General features: G+C 44.0%; 2 protein-coding genes across 2 annotated transcripts; one reads left to right on the forward strand and one right to left on the reverse strand.

The window, feature by feature from the left end:
• Positions 1 to 1,873: 1,873 nt before the first annotated feature.
• LOC124698266 (wall-associated receptor kinase 2-like) lies at positions 1,874 to 6,427 on the forward strand. The gene is made up of 4 exons (XM_047230771.1): positions 1,874 to 2,908; positions 4,191 to 4,679; positions 4,757 to 4,909; positions 4,997 to 6,427. The coding sequence occupies exons 1-4, from the start codon at positions 1,936 to 1,938 to the stop codon at positions 6,043 to 6,045; spliced, it is 2,664 nt and encodes an 887-aa protein (XP_047086727.1). The 5' UTR covers positions 1,874 to 1,935; the 3' UTR covers positions 6,046 to 6,427.
• Positions 6,428 to 14,665: 8,238 nt separating this feature from the next.
• On the reverse strand, positions 14,666 to 21,152 carry LOC124661908 (AAA-ATPase At3g50940-like). Its single transcript, XM_047199797.1, has 7 exons — positions 19,657 to 21,152; positions 18,394 to 18,562; positions 15,436 to 15,612; positions 15,201 to 15,317; positions 14,980 to 15,095; positions 14,808 to 14,862; positions 14,666 to 14,707 (listed from the first exon to the last, which is right to left on the reverse strand). The coding sequence occupies exons 1-7, from the start codon at positions 21,150 to 21,152 to the stop codon at positions 14,666 to 14,668; spliced, it is 2,172 nt and encodes a 723-aa protein (XP_047055753.1).
• Between the last annotated feature and the right edge of the window lie 336 nt (positions 21,153 to 21,488).

A 21,488-nucleotide genomic window follows, 5' to 3' on the forward strand; every position in this document is an offset into this window, starting at 1 on the left:
ATAATTTCCAATCCACCAAGTTTCACACAACTTTAGGAAAAGTAGTTCAAGGGAATTTGAACTAAAACTAGATTTGCTAAATAGCTTGGGTCAGTAGTCGCTGTCCTCGTAGAACCAAGGGTCCAGCCACGACGCATGCTTCCGCATGCACCCTGTCCAAGCTGATGGCCCATCCATTCGGCACAGTCTCCTTCGGTGGCGCGAGGATGCCGTGGCGAGCGAACTCGGTGGCCTCGTGGTAGGACAACTACTTTCTGTCCATTGCGGCGGCGGGAGAGGAGGGAGAATGGCTGATGTGCCTTAAAAATAGGCGGCTGCACTACACGTAGGTTGCTGGCATAAATGCCAGTGTCGGGAGATGAGCCGACGCTTGGGCAAGGGAGTGGCTGATTAGTGGAAAGGTGGAAAAATGGTCGCTACCAAAATGGGTCAATTGTTGGTGCTCATGGGCCAGGTGGCTGTACATGGTGCCACCCAAACGTGTCCTATTTAGGTATTTGCGTTGGAGTTTCTCTTAGGCCTATGAGTCCATCTGCCCAACACCTTGGATGTACAATTCTTGCGTTTGTTGTACCCAGCCTCTCTAGGCTTGTAAATACTCTCTTCTCTTTTCAATGAAACGAGCCGCAATCCTTTTGCACTTTCTCGAACAAAAATGACTTCCTAACATTTATAAGTCATTTATTAGACCCTAAATTTCCATTGACTTGTGATGCTACATTTAACAATAATAATTAATACGAGATTGAAATATACTTCAACAAAAGATGGTAAGGATGTTGCTTGGTCACTATGCTAGTTTCTCAAAACAGAAGTTTGGTTTTGATTATTTCTAACAGAAAGTTAAGATCATTTGGCTGTGACGCTGCTTTAAAAAATCTACCACTTGTTCCCAAAAAAAAAACTACCACTTGCAAGTATTATCGCCTGAATGTCATCCCCGCCATAGAAAATTCAGTATATTCGGAAGGTGCAACACCTTCAAGATAAATGTAATTTCCAGGAAGTGCCTGATTGGATTGAGCGGCTGCAGTTCCATCGAAGACTTTCTTTCAATCTATTGCTCAAATTTAATGGAACAATTGCACTATTTAATGGGTTAGAATATTCTGGTGACTACCTTGGCAGTTTCTGAAGTCACACTCAGAATGGTACTAGCGTTTGCTTAAATGTTGTTTCCAAGGGATGCCTGCTAAAATTGAGTGGCCATAGTTCCATCAGGACTTGCTTTCGGTATTATTATTATTATTCAAATTCTACGGAGTCAATGTAGTAGTGCCTGCTTGGTTTGAGTGGCGGTAGTTCCATCAAAAACTTGTTGTTTTCAGTCATTGTTCAAATTGAATGGACTCCATGAATGCCCCATTCCATGGATAAGACCATTTTGGTGACTACATTTGTTTCTTTTCCAACGACTTACTTTCATTCTATCACAGAAGAATAGTTGATTGTGTTTTCTCGAAGGAAGAAAAAAGTTGATTAGGTTTGAGAAAACCAGGAGAGCTGGATATACGAAGGGAGTTGGGACGCCCAGTTGTATGTTAACTACACATGTTTCGGGTCTACGTGTAGCTCGGCCTCCATTTGAAGTTTTCCTATCTAGCATATATTATACAATAAAATGGTCATACCAAAATAGGTAGTACATGGTTACTAGAATATCATGTTTCTTTTTTGTGTCCTTAGTATGAATAATTGAATAGCATCATGTTTCCATTTTTCACAATAAGAAAACTCCCTGCCCTGAGAGGAGAAAAAGGAGATACTTCCTCCTTAAGTAGTACACTACAGGGGTCCATCAGTGATTTTGACATCTTCGATGTCCGCCTATAATAGATCTCCACCAGCTGTGGTATTCTATGGCCAGTCACTTCCACAAAAACTCGCCAACACCTCAATAGTTGAGCAGGGGAGTTGATTACCCACTTCAAAGCCATGTTTGCTTTGCTCATACTCGCCATGCTAGGGATGGCTGAAGCCCGACAATCTGCAGTTTTGAGTAGCGCAGAGGGGAGTACCACCCAGCCTCTGAACCACCCAATTAGTCAGTTGGAGACTAGATCCATGCGGGGCGATCATACCAGCATGAATACTTCAAATTTGACTCCCGCCTCTACTGGTAACTGCCCCAGTATATGCGGTAACTTGAGCTTCATCTACCCATTTGGCATAGGAACTGGCTGCTTCAGGAATCGTGACTTCAGTCTCAGCTGCAACCGCACCACTCATCCCCCAAAACTCTTCTTGCATGGTGATAGTACAACCCAGGTTGTGGACAATATTTCCGCCGTTGGCATGTTGCTACCTTTGGGGGACGAACAGTTCGGGTCGGGGTGGCAGTTAAACTTTCTTCAGGTCATTTTTTCCAAAACCATCCCCATGAAATCTGGTGTCGACACCTACAACATGTCATGGACTCCGGGGAATAGTTTTACCATTTATGAGTTCATGCTTATTTCTGTCATTACTTGTGACTTGGATGTATACTTGTTAGATAAAGCCAGCGGTACACGTACCTTGGTTTGCAGTGTAACCTGTCCCAGCATAAAGATTGCGGAGCAGGTGTATAGGCAGGATCCCGATGGACCTGGGTGGTGCTCTGTATCTAAGTTTACGCATGTTCGTACCATTGACTTGCAGTTCGTTCGCCACAAAACAAGCAAGATAAAAACACAATCTATTCTCAGCATTTTGTGGGATACAATCAACATAAATATTGAGGCCCCACTCTCGTGGAGTATCATGGACCAACCGAGCTGCTCCAGGAGCACAGAAGATACCAACTATGCATGTGTCAGCAACCACAGCGAATGCACAACTCCTTTATCCGGGAATGGTTATATGTGCCGGTGCAGCAGTGGTTATGAAGGCAATCCGTATATCTCTGATGGCTGCTTGCCCGACCACGGTAATCTCCTCCAGCTGATCTGTTACCAAGGGTTTTTTTGTAGGGTACAAGGATCACACACCTAAGGGCCTCCGTTTCAAAAACATTCAGGACATGTTTTTTTATTGAACTTGTTTAGATTTATATTTTACCAAAACATATATATTTCTACAGATATAACTCCAGGATAATCAAAGAAATACCAACTATTATCGTAAATATATCTAGTCCATCTTAACTATCAGTTTTTTTTAACATCATGCACTCATATTTCTTGCTTTTGTATTTTTTTTATCTGTGACACTACATGGATTTCATTTCAGTATTTGAGGTTCACGCTCATTTAGATAAGAAAAACCTTAACATGACCAATAGAAAAACATGTTGCGCTGGTAGTTCTTTGTTTCCCATACGTTCTTTTGCATTTGTAGTTCAAATCTAACTTGATCACCTAACAAAGGATAAAAAATAGATGACAACTATAAGGTCAATGAATACTGTAGAAAAAATATAGTTGAGAATGAGTTCATAAAATACAACACATTGTACAAATGATCAGTAAATCCATGTTCTAAATAATTTATTATTGTTTTCACTTACGCTGATAGGTGAACCCCCACTGGTCATATAATTTCTACTTCGCATAGATAACCATGGGAAACTTTTGGGTGTTTATAATATTAAATTTTCAAATGCCTATTGCTACTTACGCTTTCTCAGCTGATTTGGCTAATGCAGATGCATGGGTTCATGATTAATATAACAAATTTTAGGGTGTTTGTATATTGAAACCATGGTAGATGGAATGAAACAAGGGAGTGATTATGAATTATTTCTTTGTATTTTTTCCCAATTGAAAGATACCTTATTTTTGTATGCCTTGCATTGGTACTTATTTCAGTATCATATGGTTATGTTTGAGTTAACATACATACACAATTATGTATTTAGACATATTCAACTGCCTTGGAGATATGTAATTTTAGTTCTTAATATTCAGCTTAGTCTCATTTAATCTAGTGAGCTGCCAGCATTCTTGCCTGACTTATATTGGTGATCTTTGATCTTCTTCCACAAGTATATACTATTCACAACATAGTACTAGTCTTTTACAAGGGTTGCGTCATTTAATGAAACTAGCTAGGGAGAACAATAAGACTGCTATTGCACAAACCTACCTAGTATACATTACCATTTTGATAAAATAAATTTATATGTGAATAAACTATCTTGCTTTCTTTAGCTAATATCACAATTTTTTCGAGTCAGAATCTGATGAATTTGAATTCCTTTTGAGAAATAGAGTATAATCCAAGACCACGACAGGTGAATTGTTCTCGAGAGTGTGGGAATATCAGTGTCCCATTTCCTTTCGGAGTAGAAGAAGGTTGTTCTGCGAGAAAAACTTTTCAGCTCAACTGCTCAAACACTACACCGCCGGTTCTCCAGCATAATTTTGGCACCATTGTGACATACATAAACGTTAGTGAGGGGCTTCTGGGAGTCAAATATGACTCAAGTATTGGAGAGGTTTTATTTAACAGTTTATGGCAACCTTTAGATACTCAAGGACCAAACTTGTATGTCGATCCTCTAGAATCAACCTCTGTGCGATGGGCTGCTGCCAATCTTACATGCCAAGAGGCCAAAAAGAACACCTCTGGATATGCATGTGTAAGTATCCATAGCTCATGCCTGGGTGTCTTCAGCTCCATCAATGGCTATGTTGGATACAGGTGCGCATGTTTGCATGGTTTTCAAGGAAATCCATTCATCGCAGATGGTTGTGAAGGTACACTAATTCATATACAGTATTATATTTATAAAAGTTATGTATCACCTGTCCTGATAGAAGATATGGTTACGCATATATTGATGAGTGCGTACGAACACCAGGAATTTGCAAAGGCATTTGCGAGAACACTGTCGGGAACTACATTTGCACCAACTGCCCTGATCATACAGAGTATGATATAACAAAAATGCAGTGCACTCCACGAAGAAAGCAAAATCTCTTCTTAGGTGAGCCATACATACTGCATTTTCCGTACTTCTTCTCAAAAGATACCGAATGATGAGTGCATTGATGGGATACTTTCGTTATGGTAGGTATTGTAATTGGGCTTAGCAGTGGCTTTGGCACGCTACTTTTCGGTTTAACTGCAATAATTCTCTTTCGAAGATGGAAAAGAAATGTCCAGAAGAAACTAAGAAGGAAGTATTTCCGAAAGAACAAGGGCCTTCTCTTAGAACAACTGGTATCAGCAGACGAAAATGCCAGCGAGAAGACAACGATTTTCTCCATAGAAGAGCTTAAAAGGGCAACAGATAACTTTGATCCTGCACGTATCCTTGGCCGTGGAGGGCATGGCACGGTCTACAAAGGGATATTGTCAAACCAGCATGTGGTGGCCATAAAAAAATCCAAGCATCTGGGGGAGGGTGAGATCAGCGATTTCATCAACGAGGTTGCAATCCTCTCTCAGATAAATCACAGGAATATCGTGAAACTTTTTGGGTGCTGTCTTGAAACTGAGGTCCCATTACTAGTGTATGACTTCATTCCAAATGGTTCATTGTTTGAAATTCTTAATTGCCATTCCAGCAACATATTTTCTTTGTCATGGGACGACTGCCTACGGATCGCGTCAGAAGCTGCAGGGGCTTTATATTATCTGCACTCTGCAGCATCAGTATCAATCTTCCATCGTGATGTGAAGTCCTCTAATATACTCTTGGATGCAAACTATGCTGCAAAGGTTTCGGATTTTGGCGCTTCAAGAACTGTCCCTATTGATCAAAGCCATCTTGTCACAAATGTACAGGGCACATTCGGTTACTTGGATCCAGAATATTACCAGACTGGCCAGCTAAATGAGAAGAGTGATGTTTACAGTTTTGGTGTTGTACTTCTAGAACTTCTTTTGAGGAAACAACCTGTTTTTACAGCCGCGGATGGAATGAAGGAGAACCTGTGTAATTATTTCTTCTCGGAGATCAAGTCGAGACAACCCAAAGATATAGTAGCAGCTCAAATTCTTGAAAAAGCAACTGAAGAAGAGATCAACAAGGTTGCTTCCCTTGCGGAAATGTGCTTGAGGCTAAAAGGAGAAGAAAGGCCAACAATGAAGCATGTAGAGACAACATTGCAGGTATAGCGAGGGAATCGGGTGTATTCATGTCAACTTGATCTAGCTGTTCAGAGAGGGTTGCAAGGTCACCAGTCCCTAGTCGAGAACCTGGAAGGGAGAACTTGTAACACGGCATCACAGCGCAGCCGAAACGCGTGCTACAGCTTGGAGCAAGAATTCCTGTCGTCCGCTAGCCTGCCACGCTAGATTTTCTTGTCTAGTCTCCAATGGTTTTGTCACTGTTGTTCTTTTTAAATGTAGTCAATTGCCATATAGACCACCTTATTATCTTGAAGGCCCTACATGAAGTCATCTTTTTACAAAATGTGTTGTGCAAGCACCATCTCAGTCGATGAATGTATTTAATAAAACCGGAGTTTCATCCTTCACACAAATGCCTTTCTGTACAGATTTTTTTTTCGAGAATACGTCCTGGAAGACGTATCAATCACATAGAAGAAGAGGCCGATGGCCGATACAACTCCACACACACCCAAGACGATACATAGCCAAGCGGCTTACAACACCCCGCTACAAACGACCCGATGAGAGCTACCCACCCCCAACATCCTACCAAAAGAGGTGAGGAGATGAAGCATGGAGCCACCGAACCGCGTCACGAACCAAGCGAGACACCACCATAGCACGCTCGCGACTCCAAGGCAGCCCGGACCAACGTACCTCCCCTCATGAGCCTAGAAGAGTCGGCGAGGAGAAGGCAGGATCCTTCGGAATTGGAGAAGCAGCAGACTTGGTTGCATCCACCACGTCGTGTCGTACATAGCGCCTCGACGCCCCATGCCCTGGCCAGCAGCCAACACCAGAAGCGCATCACAATGCCCAACCTCCAAATACACATCGGCCCCTCCCCATGAAGCCTCGACAACGTCTTCAAGAAGAGAACGACGCCGTGGCGCCGCCGCCGCCTTGCCCGAAGGACCGGACATAGGGTTTCCCCTGGCACCAAGAGGAGAGGGAAGGCACGGTTGGGACCAAAGATCACGCCTTCAAGAAGGAAGCGGCGCCCTCAGGCGTCATCGTGATCCGCACCGGAAGCACCGGGCAGGGCTTTCACCCTGGTCCTTCACCGTACCCCCGATGTCGCCAGCGGCGAACTTGAGACACTGGACGGAGATGCAGCCGCCGGCTTGGACCACCACCAGAAAGGCAAGAAGCCACACCGGCCTCACCGTCGCCGAAGAGGAGTGCCAACCACCACCGGCCTCACCGGTGGCCAGCAAGAGCCCGAGGGAGGAGGCCACCCTTGCCGGCCAACCACCACTGCAGCCGCGCCCACGCAGCACGCCGGAGACAGAGCTCCACGCGCCGCCACCACACCCCGAAGCCGCGGCCCACGTCGGCCCGCACAGGCCCAGATCGAGCTCGGCCGCCATGCACCACCACGGCCACCACGCGCGGCTGCAGCGACCACTGCCGCCTCCATGTGCGAGAGGACGCCCCTGACGCAGCTCGCCGGCCGCCGCCGCGCCAGGCCCCGCCGACCTCCGCCGAGAAGCACCGTCGCCGTGGAGCAGCGCCGCCCCGCACGGCCCGCCACGCGCCGGGTAAGGGAAGGCCCGCCGCCACCGGTACCGTGCGGGCTTTGCCCGGCGGCACACGCCGGCGGCGGCAGGGGAGGGAGGGGAGAGGGGGGAGCGGGAGGGCGGGGCTAGGTTTTCTCCCCTTCAGCCGCCGCGGGGGACGACCAGGGGAGGCAGAAACTTAGAAAATGAGTCTCTTGACGAAAGACAAGAGATGTTCTCAAAAAAAAACCTGGACCTTTATGTACAGAAATGAAATTCCAGTAAGGCTCCCTTGGGAGTCAGTTTTGTTTTCCGCACCGTAATTGCTCACGGAGGTGTTTCGCAGTGCACAGCCGAATAAGTGGAATTTTTTCGGGCCCATTGCCGGTCTGTGAGATCCAGTGGAGGTATTGGACTGAAACGGACGAAATTGTACAGACGAACCAAGCGCGATTTCAGGATCGTGTCGAGAATTTTTACGGGCCTCGATTTCACGCGGGTTCGGCCTTTTGGGCCTAAAATGACGAACCAAGCGGGGCCGAAGTGGTAATTGAACTGAGTTCCTGCTATAGCCTTTTTTTTCCTTTGTCCTCTGGAACTACCGGCGGGTGGTTCCTATTCATTTGGTCGAAGAAAGATACATATGGGCAGCGTCTTTTATTGGCTGTGTCAAGTCAAAGACATTTTCAACACTTCAAGCTTCATAGATAACGAAGCCAAATATAAACATATGTCCAGATAATTCCATTGAAATGTATCCGAGTGAGGTTTAGTTTTCGAGATCCCGTAACAAGACGTTTACCGGTGTAAACAAACACCATTTCTGATGTTTTCAAAGAATTAGTTTGTTGCTGGTGGATATGGAAGCTCACAGAGTAGGCTCATTTCCCCCTTCCTTTCTCTCTCTTCTCTCTCTCTTTGTTGAGAGTCGCCTGTGAGATCCTGGCTCCTCTCCCCCTCTTCTCCGGCGGCCTCGCCGATCGGAGACGTCGGGGGAGAGGAGGCCGGCTTGTACAGAGTAGTTGTAGGTTGTCTAGTAGTATTTTTCAGGCTATGTCCTGGTTTGGTGGCATGGAGGTGGAGCTTTGGTGGCCATGGCTTGCGGGCAGCGCATGGCGGCAGGAGGCGGTGTTGTTCCTGCTCGTGGAGCTCCAGAGGATGGAGCTGGAGGCAAGCAAATGTGCTGCTCTTCCCTCCACAAGAGTCAATAAAGCCAAGGTATGTGTGAAGCATGAGATCTGCGATTCTACATCTCCCTCTTCGCTAGCCGTGGTGGCGAGGGGAGAGGGTGGGGCGATGCAGCGCCAGATGCAAACACTTGGTGGCAACGGGGAGATGTCAAGCTTGTGCTGCGGAAGCTTCCAAGCGAAGGCGAGATGCGTTGCCACTATGTTTGGCCAAGGGGGGCACTCCTCACCTCTGGAGCTCTGGCTCTGAGGGTTCTTCTTCTCCAACATGGGAGGATCTTGGGCTTCAACGCGACACTTCAACGCCGGTTCCAGATCAAGTGGTTTCATCCCCGAGTCTGGAGCGGGTGGCCGCTGCTTCGGGGCCGGCAATGGTGTCGGTGGAGGAGGATCGGATCGTGTTCTGTTTTTTTTTTCTTCGAGGTCCTCTTAGTAAATTGCAAGGGCTATGATGTAGTTTCTGTTTTTCTTTCGATCCTTGCTGTAACTTTGTCCTACCACTATCAATGAAGCTTCTAGGCCTCCTAGCCATACCCCTGTTCAAAAAAAAGTTTGTTGCTGGTGTTCATTCTTTTTTTTTGAACTGGTATCCCCAAACGTATGAGACTTGGTTTAGTTTCATTTGGAGAAGTACAATTTAGTTTAAAATTCAAACATACGATAATTTGGATAAGTTGGATCTGAAATTGTCGAAATCTTATTTCAGGTACATATGAGTGAAAATACTGTAGAAAATGTCCCCACTGCTAGCAAAGAAAATGACAGTTCCCAAGTTAGCGAACGCCACACACACAACACGAAGAGTAGGAGAAATGACCTTTCAAGAGTATCCTCTATTTTCTCTCTGAAAAAAAGGAAAAATATTTTCCTTTATTCATTAAATAAGGAGTGTTGAACATAAGTTTCTCCTAAAGGGGAATAAACAAAAACCCAAAAGCCCGCTCTCCCGTGGTTAGGTGACCCAAGAATTCCATCCCCCTGCACGAAGACCTATAGCCGCTTCCTGCTTGATGTGCTCGAAGATGATAGTTGGCAAAGAGTGCACGCTCTAGGAGACTCAAGCAATACGATCAAGCCAAATCTCCCAAGTAACAAGAATGAGAAGCATGGTCATTTCCTTCCTCCTACTGAGGTAGGCAAGAACCAAATGCATACACCAAATCTTGACATCGCCGAAGGCAATCCAACTCAGGGGGCTGATGCATGAAGCCCGAGTCGCCGATTTACTCATATTCCAAATCCTCGATGTATAGCAGCATTGGAAGAGAAGATGGGCATCCGTCTCATTAGATTGGTTCTAAAGGGAGCAATTTCTACAATTCGGCCATCCTCTTCGCCGAAGATGCATCCTCTAGTTAGTGTTTTCTAAGAAAATACTCATCTAAGATTGCATCAAAGGATTTTTTTTATAGATTACCACTCCTTTTAGACATTTGCAAGGAAAGAAAACATGAGCTATACCCGCATAATATATCTTCAGGGACCATGAGATTCTAGTGCATTTTTTTTCTCTCTTCTATCACTAACCTAATCAACGGAGATATAATTCATGTGTATTTTTTTGTGTGTGTAGCAGCCATATCATTTTGGAGAGCTCTTCTTTTTCATGTAAGATTTGAACAAACTATATTGTTGTGGGTAATTCATGTTTATTCTTGCTAATTTTGGCAAACTGCACCACTTCAAATCCTTCAAAGTTTGTACTCCCTCCATTCCAAATTAGTTAATGCAACTTTTTTTTTCCAAAATGAGCAAACCTACACCTAAAACTCGTATAGATACATACTACATATCTATACCAAATCAAACCAAACCTGCAGTAACTAATTTGGAACAGAGGTAGTATATTGCTAGTCAGACCCTAAAAGTGCTTTGAGAATGATATAGTACTATTGAATGTAGAGGGACGTCAGCGGACACGAGGCAGGTCACATATAAGTTTAGTCAAAAATCAACGTTTAATGAGTCTGGTCAAGTTTATATAGATATTACATATAAACGTCCTCAATACAAAGCAATATCATAGACTCCATATAATATAACTTTCATATTATATTTATTCAATAATAATGTAAATGTTGTGGATATTTCTTATGTTTTGGCTCCTGGGTGCCTATGCTCCATTTATTTTAAACTAAACTTTGATACACACATAGATTATTGAGATGTACATGCGAAATTTTTTGTTATTTTTTTTTAACAATTGTGCCAAATTGAATTTCCGCTATATGCAGTCCAACTTTGTAGAGTAAGTATAATATAAAAGAAATTCATTTCTTCCATACATCGATGATATGGGAAAGCTCAAACAAGACTAGAATACTTCCTCCGTTCATGAATAAGTGTACGTTTAGATATGTGTTAAGTCAATTTTTATTACTCCCTCCGTATCGGTTTAACATACACACACGTAGTTCAAGAAAACACTTTGACCATTAATTTAGTCAATAAAATATGGAAAACATGTAATAAAAATTATATCATTGGAAACCTTATTCGAATATGAATCTAATGGTATAAATTTTATAGATATATAGTTCATATTTTATTGACAAAATTATTGATCAAACTTTGTCTTAAACTGTGTGCGCGCCTGTTAAACCGATACAGAGAAAGTAACTTTAACCAACTCATTTGAAAAAAAGCAGCATAATTTATGATACTAAACTAGGGAGTGTCTAATCATCATCTAGCTGAAAATAGAATTGGGCTCAAGTCAGATTTCCCCCAACCCAATTCAATCCCACATTCACTCATTAATTCAGTTTCCCTCCCCCCTCGTCAGTTGTGTCAGCCACGTCAGTCCCAAAAAAAACCGACTAAAAAACCGTCTCATTAATTCAGTCCGGTTCAGCTGGGCTCCTGTCAGCTTTCAGTCCGGTTTCAGCTGGGCTACTGTCAGCTCATGTAAAACTCTTCTTGGGCCTTACAAATAAAACAAAAAAAAGCCTTCTAGGCCTTGTCTAACAACTCCCTGCACGTCACCATCCCTCTCTTCTTCTTCCTCACGCAAAACAGGCTGGACTAGCAATGGGAACAGAGGGGGAGAAGAGAACACAGATCAGGAAAAGGGAAGAGAAAGATTCACAAAAATCGATGGATGGTAATGAGGAACCCTACCTCAAAATGAAGGCCAATGCAGCTAGGCAAGATTTCGCACCTCCATCCGTCTCACCACAGGTACGTGACCACTCCTCATCCATACTTCCTCTCCACTATCTATTTATTCCTTGATGAGATAGTACCTCTCCACTGTCGATTTTGTGTTGATTCGCGATACTTCCTCTCCACTGTCTATTTCTTCCTTGATGAGATAGTACCTCTCCAACAACAATGTCTTGATCTGCAAAAGAAATTGTAGATGGTTCTAGTTTATTACGTTTCCAGCAGCATGTTTCAGAAAAAAATCAGATCATATAGTCTAATTCATCAAATCCACCATTCCTTGTAAGTTAACTGACAAATTATAGACAAACTACTATACAGAAACTGAGATGACTGAAAACTAGTACATCCATACTATGACCTTACTACTGAATGGACTGTCATGTATATTGATGCCAGCACTTGCTAAGTTACTAGGAGCATACCCCCAAAATCAAAGGAATCAATAAGATAAAGTCAAATGTAATAATATACTAGCAGGAAGATGAAAACTGGAAGTTGAATTATACCTTCAAGTGAGCACCAGCCTTGTCCTTGTCAGTGAAGACACCGATGGACTCCACAACATAGTCGGCACTAGCCTCGGCCCATGGGATCTACCCAGGGTTCTATCCGCAAGGTCGTTCTGCATACTTTAAGTGGCCGCGCGTCTGCACCTTATCACCGATCGATCTCAGCTCAGCTGGCTAGCTGCTTGCTGCACTACATCATGCCCATTCCCAAAATCCCACGAGACGCACCTGTCACTGGACAGAGAAGGAAGAAAGTAGTTATAATATTTACAGAGATAACTAAGGAATAAAAACCGAGAACTGAACACTGAGCAAACATAAGGCAGAGTTGGTACAAGGATAAAAACCGAGGAATAACTAAGGAATAAAAACCGAAAACTGAACACTGAGGACTGAAGAATGACACTACAAAACTGAGGGACGGAGAAAGAGCGATTAACTGAAGAATAAAACTGAGACTAAAACTGACAAAAGCGAATAACTGAGGAAAAATGAACAGGAGAATGAGGGATGGAGAATGAGCGATAAACTGAAGAATAAAACTAAGACTAAAACTGACAAAAGCGAAAAACTGAGGAAAAAAAACTGAACACTGAGGACTGAAGAATGACACTACAAAACTGAGGGACGGAGAAAGAGCGATTAACTGAAGAATAAAACTGAGACTAAAACTGACAAAAGCGAATAACTGAGGAAAAAATGACGGAGAATGAGGGATAGAGAATGAGCGATAAACTGAAGAATACAACTAAGACTAAAACTGAGAAAAGCGAATAATTCGAGAAATAAGCGACAAGTAATGAGGGACGGAAAACTGAAGAATAACACTGATCAAATATTAAATCTGAGTAATAAATAATGATGCAAACTGAGATTAATGAACACATGTTTCATCTGAGTTCAAATATTTCTTGTACAATTGCTGATTTTAAAGATACTCATTTTCTACTGCAGGATTCAGGGATGTACTCACAACATATTGATGTCCAGGATGAATTCTTCAGTCAGGTATGCATACAAATAACAATACAGGATAATTGTATTCTCATACATAAGGATGCAACAAGAAAAATCCATAATTCATATAATCTTTGTGACAGGAAGGATTCACATACACGGGATTCCTTTTTGGTGCTATGACGGGGTCTGCAAATAATCAAGAACCTTATGCTCAGGTATTTGCTAAAATAATGGTTAATACAAAAACAACTATTAAAAAGAACACCTTCTGCTTGTTGCATATGTAATAACAATTATTGATTACCAGGATTCAAAGAGCAAAGACACAAAATCAGAACAGACTCGGGGAAAACGACGCAAACACATCTTCTACATTGCTTCTCCAACAAGATGATGATCCATGGAATCTAACCATGTTCGACAACATGGAGCTAGACTAGGTGATTACATTTAAATGATGATTATAATACAGTATATTCAAAAAAGTACAAACTTTTAAATATAATTACATGCATGCAGCGTTATGATAATGCTGATGCAGAACAAAACAAGCAGAGGGGGAAAGAAAAGGCAGAGTTTTACCATGATCAAGAATCGAAGAGCACGCTGATTCGCAATCACAACCAAGCAAATTCAAATGAAGACCAGCAAAAAGACATAACTGAAGAAGATATCCATATATTCCTAGCAAATGAAGAATTAGCTGCTGAGGGAAAATAAATGGATGAAGATACACAAAATGACAACAGCCAGTTAAAACCTGAAATGGGAATGGAGTTCCAGACAAGAGAAGAAGAAGTTCTTCAACGTATATGCTTACAACGTTGGCTTCTCGGTCAGCATTGTCTCTTCTTACCGTACTACAAGAAAAAAAAGAAATAATGAGGTAATAAGGTGGGAAATGCACTTTGGCTCATAGGAGCATATGCTCCCATTATGTGAATCCACATTTCAAAGTGTCAAAAAAATTTAAACTAAATTTTTACATGTACATCTACACATTTTATGTTGGTACACAATTTTTCAAAAATAAAAACATTTTTCTGTGGCTCCTGTAAAAAAGACAAATTTTGATGCTGTAACACGACTACGTACAGGACATTTTTTTGTCTTTTTTGTACACACCACACAAAATGTTGTTTTTCCACGAAAACTTGTGAACGAACATAGGATGTCATGATGTATACCAAAAAATTTATGTCAGATTTTTTTAATATTTTTAAAATTGTTTTTTTATTATTTTCTATAATGGGTGGATATGCACGCGTGTGCCAAAACGCCACCTCCGTAATAAGGTTCACTATGAAGTGTAACAAGTACGACAAAACAAATGAACAATAATCTGCACAAATAGTAGCACAGAGACAGAGCACAGTCATAGCAAAAACAGACTGCAAAGTTGAGATGGTGGTCAGTGAGAAAAAGGGGATGTGGGAAATCACCGGGCTTATCCTTTTGCACAACCATGAACTATGCCCCAAATCAGTAAGAACAGTTCTGCAGAAATATAGATAGGCAAATGAAGAGTTAAAATTACAGAAATATAGTTAGACAAAATTTAAAATAATACCCAAATGACCCAAATCAGTCGGAACAGTTCTGCAGCTCTTGTACCCAGGCCATGCATTTGATAAAAAATCTAGAACATCATGAGTTAAACTTCCTAACATGTTGTTCCCACAATGAGATGAATCAGCACACTGAACAGTTTCAAAGATGCCATCAATTATCTGTGGTGATAAACCATGAATAAAAGTCAGAAACAAGAAAAATAAAAATGCATATACCAGTGCATCTAGAAAGGCCATATGATGAACAATATAAAATCTTAATACCTTCCCATCCAAAACAATGCCAAATTTATCGTGAAGTGATTGCTTGAATTGTGCCGATAAAGAATGAAAATGTGTACCAAGGTTCATGCAATTCGTGTTGCCCATGTTAGTTCTATGCTAAAAATGACAAGGAAGAAAACATGATTTTAAAAAAACAAGAAAAGAAGTAAAAAATGGAAGAATAAATACAAATTCCAAAAAGTAAAAACACAAAAGCTAAAAAAAACATATGTACATTGTTTAGGTAGTAGCCGGGGAGATCTGTTCTCAAGCGTCTGCGCCCAAATGATCTTTGGCCTTTATGGTCCAATTCAGAATACTCTACAATCATATCACCAGACCACGAAACTGCCCTAGGAATTCCACTACCAACAATGTGAACACCAAAATCAAGGCAGTCTAGATAGTGCACCTGCAAAGACGGCAAAAAAATAAAGGAAAAAAGAACAAACTCAAAAAAGAACAATGAAACTTTGAAGTAAAATTAAAAAGAACAATGAAAATGATCATACTTACTGCAAGGGCATATGAACAAAACTCAAATGACTTAGGTTTCCTTCCTTTTACTTTTATGAACTTCAAAGTTTTTCTGATTCCAAGAATGAGATGGTTGTAGACTAACTGACAAATATCAAAGCTTCTAGCTTGTTCACAATCCCCAAGCTGCTTTATGTATTTGGTGTCTAAGCGGTCATTGCCAGATGGGCAAAGGAAACAAGATATGGTGATTTGCATGAAACAAACAAAGATCTCTTGATCAGAAAGAGTTTTGCTGAACCTTAGCTTGTCACCAAAAAAAGTGATGTGAGGAACTTCTGATAAATGGAACAGAGACATAATGAAGTCCGCTCCACCATCACTGTTATCAACAACCTCAACACCAGAATTGGGAAAGCCAAGAACATAATGAAGAGAATCTTTAGAAATATTTATTATCTTGTCATCGACAATAATTTGAGAGGATTGGGAGTCAACACAACTTGAGAGCCAACGGATGAAAGATGAAGGAATGTGAGTCTTCGCAAAAACGAGTAAACAACTGAAACCAAACTTCTGAATAACGGACTTTTGCTCCACAGTAAGCCTATGCAACACTTCGAAAAAATACTTAGATGAATAAACAGTGAAGCACGACTTGTCAATTCCAGATAACTTTGCCCTTTTATTCTGGAAAAGGATAAAAACAACAAAGGATAAGTTGTAAAGCATAAATAGCAAAAAGCTATTAAGAAGAGGAACACATAATCAAACATATCACACCTCTTTCCATACATCGGAACACCTGCAGAAATTTGAGAAATCTCTCTTCAAGGACTTAATAGCTTGTTGACAAGATAACAATGGAAAGAAAAAGAATATTCAGAGAACAAATAAAAGCAACAAACACTCTTTAGACGCAAAAAACTTATTATTAGAATTTTAAAACCATGGAAAAAATGAAGGGAAATACCTCCTTGCTGAAAAACTCAAACAACGCATCATCTAAAAATCTCTTCCTCCTTGAATTGACAATAACCTATGTAATTAAGTAACTTCAATGAAAACCGAAATGAGAAAGAGAAACAAACAAAATGCAAGAAAAAATGCCAAAGATCAGAGTAATAGGGTGAAGTAATAACTCCAAAGTCATCACTGGATGAGCTGGCTTCATCATGGCAATCATCATTTTATGAAGCATAATCAGGCACGTCGCCACAATGAGTATAACCACCATGCCCATTCACACGAAACATGCACTGGTGGCCGCTGATACGATACCTACATGTGAAACAACAGGACCATGAGCACTTCACCTTCAAGATCTAACATGCTACATCAAAAACTAAAAATGAACTGAATATGTGTACAACATTCCCGTGACAAAATTAACAACTATGAAACACACTCCGAACAGCTAGCACACTTAAAGAATGAACAACTTGTTTTAGTACCCTGTGTAGATGCGCGTGATATCAACACTATTCCAATGGGTTTCATGATGATCAAAAACTTCAGTTCAACTGATACAATTGAGGATTAAAAGCTTCCCCAGAAGTGTGTACAAAGATGAAAATTAACACTCTCAACAAACTATCTTCTTAGGAAAATGATGAAAAATACGGCAAAACAAGCAGGCATGTATTGGCGGCTAAACCTGATCAGTATCTGCAGAAAAATTGGCCACATTATGTCCACCAGCTAAACATCATGTGATACATATCTATCACATGATGTGCTTAAGGTGGAAAGACCACCGGCTGGCCACGATTTACTATTTAGAACAAAGATGAAAATCAATTCTAGAGTAAAATTAATATACCTGCATAGACTATAAGAGGCTAAACACATGCAGAGTAATTATGGAGTTTAACTTACAAATTATGGTTCCTATAAGCTACATCATGGACACAAAACTTAGACTAAAATGATAGAAGGAGGGAAACTGAGGACAGGGGCTAGTTATGATATACACCCCATCAGTTCATAAGAGTAGTTCTGTAGACGCCCATGTTACATAGTCAAAAAAATCATGAATCTTATGTTGCAATAAGAATGAAACAAAATATTACTTTCAGATACGCCAAAAACCATGTATATATTAGTAGCTTTGATTGACAGAAAAAAACATATATATACTACTAGCTTTCATTCACATATTTGTGGAGTGACAAAAAAGCCTGAAAATAACGAAAACGCAAGCACATGCACTTGAGCACAGATAACAAGTGATTTCAGAGGTCCAGAAAATCTGAAATAAACTCGTGGTCGACTCACCTATACAGCAACATCAGCAACCAAAACTCACAAATAATAGTGAATATGCTCTCCTTCTGTCTAGTACATCAACCTGACACTGAGATCCTTACGACTAACAGCAGCAATAAAAAAGGAACACACTGAAACGACTCAGACTATTCAAACCCTATATGAAATTCAGTTGAAAATTAAAAACATTGGGCTGCCTAAACACACATACGAGATGCTTTGCTAGTGGTGCTCTGTGCCTATGCTTGTACCTTGAATCCTAAATTAGAAGCAAGCAACCAAACCTGTCGTACCTCCTCCAATGACTAATTCAGAGATGGATCTAGAGGACACGCAGACGAGATTCGACTCAAATCAACTAAGAACCACTTAAATACAGACAGATCCGTACACAGAAAATCATACTCGTCTTGCTACAGAAATGAGCAGGAAATGATGGAAACCATACTGATCCGACGGCCTCCACGGCATCCTCGAAACGCAGGTCGCTTGCTGGGAGCTTCACCACGGAGGAAACCATCTCCTCTGGCTCCACGGCGAACCATGATCCAGACGAGAAACAAACCGAGACTACTCCCGGCGCTTCCCTCTGCAAATCCTTCGCATCAACTCCACAGCTGCAGAAATGGACACACAAAAATAAGACGCGCGACTGACCAAAGCACCGCCCTCAAATCCCTCATCGTCCCCAACTTTGTATCCACCAAAATCCAGAGAAAAACGGGGGAGAAGAGGGCAGATTCGCTCAATACCTACAGAAACCTACCACTGGAAGCCACCGCCGCCGCCGATTCAAGCGCCGCCGCCGAGAACACCAGAGGCCAACACGAGAAGCACTGCCACCGTCCCTCCTCGTCTCCGCCTTTCTCCGCCTCCGGAACCTACCACTGGAAGCCACCGCCACCGCCGATTCAAGCACCGCCGACGAGAACACCAGAGGCCACACGAGAAGCATTGCCACCGTCCCTCCTCGTCTCTGCCTTTCTCCGCCAGACAGAGAAAGAGTGGAAAGTGGAAAGTGAAAAGGGAAACTGATGCGGGGACTCAGATGGCACGGACCCCGAAATTCAAACCGACAAAAACCAGACAAAAAGCCGGACAATAAAACCACACTTAGCGGTGGAGGATAGGAAAATGATGCGCTGAGATTCACGCCACGAAAATGAAAGGGACGGTCAAAGATCTGACTTGAAGCGAATTGGAATTTCATCTAGCTGAAAAATAGGAACGGTGCTAAACTAATATTGCTAGATTCATTCTACCATGTAATTCAATAATATAGTAATAAGATGTCATGTATGTTGATATTTTTGTGTAAACATTTGATCAAATTTAAAAATATTTGACTTCTAGAAAGGTAAACATACACTTATTGGTGAATGGAGGAAGTAAATGCTTAGTATAAACTACTAGGGAGCCAGCTTGCGAAAAAGAGAGGACGGAACAAACTTTTTACAACTGCTGATTACTAGTAATTAGACAACAAAAGTTAAAAGGAGAGGTACAAGAAAGGAGCTAGCCAGTTGCATGCAAACAACCTAACACGATGGCACGAAGTCACGAACACGTCGATCGATCGATCTCTTGCTTAGTAAAAAAAATTCGGGAATTTCTTGCTTAATATTATCAAGATGATTACTACGAAGTAAATCCCCCAGGCATTTCTGCAACAAGCCACGTTCAGGTCAATCTTGCTCTCTGCATTCCTTACTCCATCGTCTCCGCTGTCAATGCACTCGGCTGAGGCGCGTCTACGGCAGGTGCGTGATCTCTCCTGCGACGCAGCTCGCCGACGAGCTTACTCAAAGCGGCGGAGGCGCCTGCGCCGTCGCAGCCCATGAACACTTCTCCGATGTCGGCCGGCGTGATGCGCACGTCGGCGGCGAGCAGGTCCTCGGCCTGGCCCATGAGGCCGTTCACCGTGTCAGGATCGTCGTCGTCGGAGTCCTCGCCGACGCCGAGGTAGTTCTTGGCGAGCACGCGGAGCGCGGCGGGCGAGCAGTAGCCGAGCTCGATCTTCCGGTCCATGCGGCCGGGGCGGAGCAGCGCCGGGTCCAGCCGCTCCGGGTGGTTGGTGGTGAAGATCATCAGGCGCTCGCCGACGCAGGACGACCAGAGCCCGTCCACGAAGTTGAGCACGCCGGAGAGGCTTACGGACTCCCGCCCGATCGACGCGGTCGCCGGGGATAGCATCGCCAGCTGCGCGTTGTTGTTGTCTTCGTGGATGCTGCCGCCGCCGTTCTTCCTGCGGTCGGAGAGGTCGAGGGAGCAGTCGATGTCCTCGACGATGACGACGGACTTGGGCGTGGTGGAGACGAGGAGGCGGCGTAGGTGGGAGTTGGTGGGCACCGTGGTGAGCTCCAGGTCGTAGACGTCGAACTCGAGGAGGTTGGCGATGGCGGCCACGAGGCTGGTCTTGCCGGTGCCCGGCGGCCCGTGGAGCAGGTACCCGCGCTTCCACGCGCGGCCGACGCGCGCGTAGTGCTCCCGCCGGGACGCGAATCGGAGCAGGTCCGCGCGGATCTCGTCGCGCAGCGCCGGGTCGACGGCGAGCGTGTCGAACGTGGAGGGGTGGGAGAAGGCGTGCGAGGTCCAGAGGCGGTGGTGGTCCTCGCCGGGCGCGGCGGCGCGGTTGGTGTACAGCCTGCGCTCCCGCGACGTGAGCCGCATCCTGGTGGCCTCGTCGATGACGTGGGGGATGTAGCTGTCGTGCACGAAGTCGCGGTGCTGGAGTGGGAACTGGAGCTCGAGGCTGCGGTGGTCGCCGCCGCCGGAGGGGCCCCGGCCGCCACCGTAGACGTTGTACGGGTTGCCGCCGCGGTCGGCGGGGCGCGCGGTCGAGGTCCACTTTACCGTGACGCCCTTCCAGGTGTCGTGCGCGGTGTGGGCGTCCGGGAGTGAGGCGACGGCGCGGCTCGCCTGTCGCGGCTTGTAGAGTCGCACGGCGGGCGCCGTGGCGAGGCAGCGCGCGCCGAGGTAGAGCTGCGCGGCGTCGTAGAGGTCGTTGGTGGCGCCGCTGGCGGCGCCGTCGGCCTCGTCGATGAGGATGGTGGCCGTCGGGGGCCTGAACGCCGCGGCGAGCCCCGCGAGGAGGCGGCGCAGCAACTGCTCGGCCTCCGGCGGGATGAAGTCCCGCATGGCCGTCCGGAACACCATGATCGTGGCGATCAGCGAGCCCACCGAGCGCCAGTCCAGCAACATCTCCATGAACGCCGTCCCTAGCTCAGTGGCAGTGGAGTGGGATGAGGCGGAGGTGCAAGGTGGTGGGTTTTTATAGTTGGCGCGAGGGCGTCGCCGGAAAATGACGGGCTTGGCGGCGCGGAAGTGGAAAGTGGCTAGTGAGGTGGCGGCAGGGCTATTGCTGCCTTCTGCCGCGGCACCATTTTTGGCGTTTCTCCGTCTGCTTTTGCCGCGCCATTTTTGGTGACACGAGTCGGCTCGGCCTCGGCAGCGCGTTGAGCTCAAGCTTGTGGGCGAAAAGGGAGACCGATCTCGGAAAATCCAACTCTACGGCCTCCTTTAATTCGAAGGAATGCCAAGGAA

The sequence above is a fragment of the Lolium rigidum genome, chromosome 1 (genome assembly GCF_022539505.1).
Source record: "Lolium rigidum isolate FL_2022 chromosome 1, APGP_CSIRO_Lrig_0.1, whole genome shotgun sequence".
Taxonomy (NCBI): Eukaryota; Viridiplantae; Streptophyta; class Magnoliopsida; order Poales; family Poaceae; genus Lolium; species Lolium rigidum.